Consider the following 6,400-nt stretch of genomic DNA (forward strand, 5'->3'; position numbering starts at 1 on the left):
CAGCGGCCTTCCGCATTGCGGGGCGTGTCCTTGGCCCGCCCTAGAGCGTGTCCCGAGCATGCGCAGCCGCTCTTCCTGCAGGCCGTACGTAGGGTGTGCGTCAAGATGGCTGCCCCCTTGCGGCACACGCTTCTAAAGCTGGTTCCTACACTCTTACGAAGTTCCTATGTAGCTCAGGTAAAACGTTGGAGGGGCTTTCTCTACCTCCCCGTGGTGTCTATACTTTCGACCTTCCCTCCATTAGGAGGAGTCAAGGGGCATGGGTCTTCCCACGTCTACGTGTCAGTCCTGCACCATCCTCCGTCCCCTACGGCGCGCGATTTCTAACTACTGAGCGTTCGGGTCAGAGCCAGGGTTACGGGTTATCATCGTCGTCCCCCGAGTACCATTAGGCAAAAGAACTAAGTGGTGGGGTTGCCCCTGTGGAAATGGGCAGTTCGTATCCATGTTGTTGGTGCCTGAAGTGGCACCCAGGACGTGTTTGTATTTTTTTAGCAAAGGACCCTATTTTAAGAATTTCCCCCGGTGTTCCGGAGACAGCCCAGGCCGGTCTCATAGGTACTTCTGAGGTTTCTACCTCTACCTCCCAGGTTATGGAATTCAAAGCAAGTACACTAGTCCTACTCCACCTCGTCACACGTCATTTCCCCATCAGAGCATGCTTGAGATCATTCTGCTCTCCGGATTGAGATTGCCCTTTAGCCTCAGGTACTCACCACCCTGGAGGTTCTCGGCAGGGCAGGGAGGAATAGAAAGGCTTGTCCCGACGCCACTCCCTAAAATGGGACTACAGAGTAGTGACAGAGGTTACCACCGAAGTAATAACAGGCTTGGTGGCTTTAAAGCTAGCGTTAGGACGCAAATTTGTTTTGCTCTTTGGAATGTTGACCTGCAGCATTTTATGAAACTGGTCAGCGCCGCGACTTTGGGGTTTTCTCATCTGTATGAATCATGCCCAGCTCTCCATTATTAATCTTTGTGTTTTCTTTTTTTTTTTTTTTCTTTTTTATTTATTGTTTTTTTGAGACAGGGTTTCTCTGTACAGCCCTGGCTGTCCTGGCACTCACTTTGTAGACCAAGTTGGCCTCGAACTCAGAAATCCGCCTGCCTCTGCCTCCCGAGTGCTGGGATTAAAGGCGTGCGCCACCACGCCCAGCTTTCTTTTTTTTTCTTTTAAGATTTATTTATTTATTATATGTAAGTACACTGTAGCTGTCTTAAGACACTCCAGAAGAGGGAGTCAGATCTTGTTAGGGATGGTTGTGAGCCACCATGTGGTTGCTGGAATTTGAACTCCAGACCTTGGGAAGAACAGTCGGGTGCTCTTACTCACTGAGCCATCTCACCAGCCCCCCCCCCCCCCCACTAACATCTTTTACCTTGTTGGCTTATCCTGCAGGGTCAGCTTGGGGCCCTAGGTAGAGTGGTTGTCAGTTTAGCACCAACAGAAATGCTACTTTTGTAGCAGAAATGCTATTTTCTTGCTGAGTTATACTGACATTTTGTGTACATGTTCCAACTCTGTGCCCAACGTATGATAAACCAAATAGTTGCAGCCTTTTACTCCCTTTTTAGGTTCCCCTCCAGACTCTTTGCACCAGAGGCCCTCCTGAAGAAGATGCTCCATCCTCACTTCCCGTTTCCCCGTATGAGAATGAGCCTTGGAAATACCTGGATTCAGAAGGTGCCTGAGGTTAGGGGAAAGGAGGGGAAGATGCAGCCTGAAGTAAGTGACTAGAGAAAACCCCTTCCACTCTCGCATGCATAAGTAAACTCCTCTGGTCTTGATTTCAGAATACCAGAACCGCTATGGCTCTCGCCCTGTTTGGGCTGACTACCGCCGCAACCACAAAGGTGGTGTGCCACCACAGCGGACCCGAAAGACATGTATTGTGAGTTTCTAAGGTTCTCATCTTAGTAGAGTGGGAAGAGGCCTCCCGGAAGGTATCATAAATTCTTTCTTTTTTTCCCCCCTACAGCGTAACAATAAAGTTGCTGGGAATCCTTGCCCAATCTGCCGGGATCACAAGTTGCATGTTGACTTTAGGGTAAGGAGAGTCTTTTATCCAGAATTAGAATTTGTAGTCTCCTCACGACACTCCAGAGATTGTCAGAGGTGTCTCACAGTCTTCATATCCCTGAACCTGTACAGTCCTATTTTTCAGTGGTCGCCATTTTGAAAATACCCCTCTTTTGAGCTGGATTTGGTTGCACACGCCTTTAATCCCAGCAGGAGTGAGGCAGATTTCTGAGTTTAAGCCCTGCCTGGTGTGCAGAACAAGTTCCAGGATAGCCAGCGCTCCACAGAGAAACTCATCATGAAAAATAAAGAAGATACAGATTTTAGAGTAGACTTGGATGACATAGATCTGTAACCCCACACTGGCAGGCAGAAGCAGAAGTGTGAGTTCCAAGTTCCAGGCCTTATCATAAATCTACACTAGGTATTACAGAAAGGAAGAAAAAGAAAGCTCCTTTTTACTGGGCTGACGCGCATAGATAATTGAGAAGGTAGGATGAGACAGTCTAAGTAGGTAGCTTCAGACTTGTTATGCAGCTGAACTGAGACCACACCTAGGTGGGTGGGGGGGCTATATATTTTTTCTTAAAGAATAAATTTATTAAGGAAAAACTTCCAAAGACAGGGAAAGTTCAAGGAAAGAGACCCTATTTATCTGTTAAATCACCAGCAAATGTATTGTCTTGTGTGGGTGGACAGAAGCTTCCCTCCATTTTCCTCTTATGAGACAGGGTCTGTTTATGTATCCCAAGCTGTCCTCAGCTCACTGTACAGTCTCAGCAGCCTGAGTTCTGAGGGCCCAGGTGTCTACCGCCTTGCTTGGTTGTCTGTATTTCCTTGTCCTCCCAGAGTCCATTGAGATGCTGGGACCTGGGGCTAGAGGACAGAGATGAGAAGGGAGCTAAAAGTACAGTAGATCCCCCCACACACACCCCTCTACCCCCAGAAAAGCCTTCCAAATGATGAGGCTTGCTTCTAAGTGAATACTAAAGATTATAAAGATGCTCGAGGAGCCAAAGCTGTGGTTGTGCATCAAGGAGGCAGGGCATACGGCGTGTCAGAGTGCTGAGGAGGGTGCTCACCCTTGAAGCACATCCTAGAGGGGACCGCAGTGCCTTTCCAGTGTGTGTACAGAGCAGGTTGCAGTGACTGGGATCCGTGGCGGGCGAGTGAAGACGTAACAGCCAGTTCTGTAACTCCACCGATGTGTCTACTTTCTTCACTGCTCACCTCCTAGCACTGGTCTGTCTGGTTGGTTGATGCAGTTAGAACTTTTAAATTGTTCTTGGTTATGCACTGTATCTTACCATTACCTTCAGCAGCCCAGTGCATTACTTACCACATAGTCATCATTTTGGGGTAATTTCTGGACCTTGATGGCCACCCCTAATTTTTGCTCAAAGGTGGACCATTAGGAGCATGACTTCTCCATAACTGGAAGATTATAGGATATGTGCATGAATTGGTGAGTGAGACAGAGAACAATAAAGAGCCCCTATGAGGGTTTTGTTGGTTTTGTTTTGGTTTTTGGGTTTTTTTGGCTTTGTTTTTTGAGACAAGGTCTCTCTGTAAAGCCCTTGCTGTGCTGGAATTCACTCCACTCAAAAGCATAGATCCACTTGCCACCACTCCCTAGCTCTTCATGTTTGCTTTGCTGGGCTTTTCTTTTTCCGGGAGGGTGGAGGTAGCACTTGCTGGCCTTGATCTCAAAGATAATCTTCTGCCTCCTGTATGTTGGGATTATACCCAACAAGATGTAGCCAAGGCTGGCCCTAACCTACATTCTTCTGTGTTCCTTTTTCATCAAGTTCTGATGGGCTGTGCTACCACAAAGGGCTGGGTTGGTGTAAGGGGGACACACTTAGCCTACAGAGGTCTTGACCAGCCCGTCACTCATTTGTTTATCTCTCTCCTGCAGAATGTGAAGCTCTTGGAACAGTTTGTTTGTGCACACACCGGTATCATCTTTCACGCCCCATACACAGGTTAGCTTGGCAAACCTGTTATGACTTCTACAGTTTTTCCTTGGAGCACTCCTTGTTATGGGATTGGGAGGTAGATGTTCCTTTAGCTCCTATAAATAATAGCACACAGAAGTTTTTGTTTAATGAGAATCATCACTACAATAAAAGTTAAATGTAGACAAAAGACTAAAGTTTTAGAGCCTCCCTGTAGGAGGAAGGGCTGTCTAAATGTACTTTAAAAGGTAAAGCATGGGGCTGGTGAGATGGCTCAGTGGGTAAGAGCACCCGACTGCTCTTCCAAAGGTCCGAAGTTCAAATCCCAGCAACCACATGGTGGCTCACAACCACCCGTAATGAGATCTGATGCCCTCTTCTGGTGCATCTGAAGACAGACAGCTACAATGTACTTACATATAATAAATAAATAAATCTTAAAAAAAAAAAATAAATAAAATACTAAAAAAAAAAAAAGGTAAAGCATGCCTTAAACTGTGAGTTTGGGGTCAGCCTGGTCTATATAGTGAGTTCCAAGACAGCCAGGGCTACATAGACTCCAGCTCAACATTTTTTTTTTTGTTTTGTTTTGTTTTTTTCTTTTTTAAAAAAGGTGAACAGAAGCCGGGCATTGGTGGCACACACCTTTAATCCCAGCACTTGGGAGGCAGAGGCAGGCGGATTTCTGAGTTCGAGGCTAGCCTGGTCTACAGAGTGAGTTCCAGGACAGCCAGAGCTACACAGAGAAACCCTGTCTCAAAACAAAACAAAACAAAACAAAAAAGGTGAACAGCTTGCTTCCTTGTAAAGTTTTTCCACCTATCAGTCTAAATTTGTGTGTGTGTGACAGGGTTTCTCTATACAGCCCTGGCTATCCTGGAACTCACTCTGTACACCAGTCTGGCCTCAAACTCAGAAATCCGCCTGCCTCTGCCTCCTGAGTGCTGGGATTAAAGGCGTGAGCCACCATGCCCGGCGATATGTCCCTTTTGTCAGTTTTTATGTTGTCAGCCTGCAGAGTGGAGCTGGGAATAATTGCTACTCTGTCACATTCCCTAATTTGAAATCACTTCTTACAAGATCTTTTTTCTGTGGATTTTCCAAGTCAGCCTTAACCACACTTGTCATTGAGTCATCTTCTGGCCCATCTGTAGGCTCGGTCATTCCATGACATCTCTGTAGTGGCTGGACATGCAGGCAGATACAGGTCAGGGGCCTGGGGCATTAGGTCAGCTGTCTCTGTGTAGAAGACTTCCTGCTGTGTGGGACGCCGTCCAGGTTGACGTTTCTCTCTGTAGGGGTCTGTATGAAGCAGCACAAGAAGCTGACCCAGGCCATCCAGAAAGCCAGGGAGTGTGGTAAGTGAGAGCAAGGGGCAGGGTTTCTGAGGTGCTTGTGTGCTCCATGTCCGTGAGAAGGTACTCAGCAGTCTGTCTCCTAGTTGTTCCAAGTTAGGTGAGTTGCTGGACTCTGAAGTAACAGCTGTAGGTTCCAGGCTACTGGGAGTACATATTGATCATTGATCTTTCAGGAAACACAAGGAAGGAACATTCCTTCTTCAGACTACTGTCTCCTGAATCTTGACAGTCTTGTGTTTCTTTGTTCTGACCTGGCTTACGCAGCACCTTTGCACAGATGAGTGAGGAGGGAGAGCCCACGCAGTGCCCTGCCTGTTCTCTGTCTCCTTGGCAGGTTGTGCTGTGTATGCGCTGCTGGAATGTGCTTGGTGATTATGATTGGTCCCTCTATTTGTAGTGCCTTTTTCTTGTCTTGAATCTGACCTGCCCTTCCTCATCCACCATTATTTCCTTTAACCCCTTAGGTCTTCTCAGTTACTACGTCCCCCAGGTTGAGCCCCGGGATGCTGACTTTGGTACTGTGCATGGAGCTGTCAGTGTGACTCCACCAGCCCCCACACTGTTGTCAGGTGAACCTTGGTACCCATGGTACAGCTGGCAACAGCCACCGGAGAGAGAGCTGTCTCGCCTTCGCCGACTCTATCAAGGAAATCTCCTAGAAGAAAGTGGCCCGCCACCTGAGTCGATGCCTGAGATGCCCACTACACCACCAGCAGAAGCCTCCATTGAGCAGACCGGCTCCCAGAGTGCTTAGAACTTGTGACCTGGGGAAGTCAGACCAAGGGAGTGCTGTCTAGGGCTCCGTGGTATCCTGTGTCCTGCAAAGGGTTCTCTTTTGTGACAGTGGCAGACCCTATAGGGAACTGGCTGGCATGAAGAGAACAAGCACATTTGACGTTGAGGGGGACTAGATGTTTATGGGTAACTCTGGCGAGGACTTACATATAAACTGGAGACTCTTGTGTGTGCCCTTGATAGTGTGTCCCTGATTTAAACCTGGTTCAGCTTTTATACAATAAAGCTGTGTCTCTTCACCCGTTCCTGACTCCCTTTGGGCTGACTGT

At 47.7% G+C, this 6,400-nt stretch overlaps 1 protein-coding gene across 2 annotated transcripts; it reads left to right on the top strand.

Annotated features, from left to right (window-relative positions):
- Nucleotides 1-25: 25 nt before the first annotated feature.
- Mrps18b (mitochondrial ribosomal protein S18B) lies at nucleotides 26-6,375 on the top strand. 2 transcript variants are annotated; one of them, XM_021150093.3, is made up of 7 exons: nucleotides 38-177; nucleotides 1,576-1,684; nucleotides 1,795-1,892; nucleotides 1,980-2,048; nucleotides 3,939-4,005; nucleotides 5,277-5,336; nucleotides 5,801-6,375. In XM_021150093.3, exons 1-7 carry the CDS (start codon nucleotides 106-108, stop codon nucleotides 6,088-6,090), a joined length of 765 nt encoding a protein of 254 aa, XP_021005752.1. In that variant the 5' UTR covers nucleotides 38-105; the 3' UTR covers nucleotides 6,091-6,375. The 2 variants fall into 2 exon arrangements, with proteins under 2 accessions (XP_029326711.1, XP_021005752.1); XM_029470851.2 differs by lacking the exons at nucleotides 3,939-4,005; nucleotides 5,277-5,336 and having other exon boundaries at nucleotides 26-177.
- Nucleotides 6,376-6,400: the final 25 nt, after the last annotated feature.

The sequence above is a fragment of the Mus caroli genome, unplaced genomic scaffold, assembly GCF_978045245.1.
Source record: "Mus caroli unplaced genomic scaffold, Mus_caroli_1 scaffold_18, whole genome shotgun sequence".
NCBI lineage: Eukaryota > Metazoa > Chordata > Mammalia > Rodentia > Muridae > Mus > Mus caroli.

What these genes read in the sequence shown, in the direction of transcription:
- Mrps18b (XM_021150093.3), top strand. Translation starts at nt 106, where the DNA reads ATGGCTGCCCCCTTGCGGCACACGCTTCTAAAGCTGGTTCCTACACTC. An exon ending in GGACCCGAAAGACATGTATT is followed by an intron (nt 1,893 to 1,979) that starts GTGAGTTTCTAA and finishes TCCCCCCTACAG; the next exon opens with CGTAACAATAAAGTTGCTGG. An exon ending in CCAGAAAGCCAGGGAGTGTG is followed by an intron (nt 5,337 to 5,800) that starts GTAAGTGAGAGC and finishes TTAACCCCTTAG; the next exon opens with GTCTTCTCAGTTACTACGTC.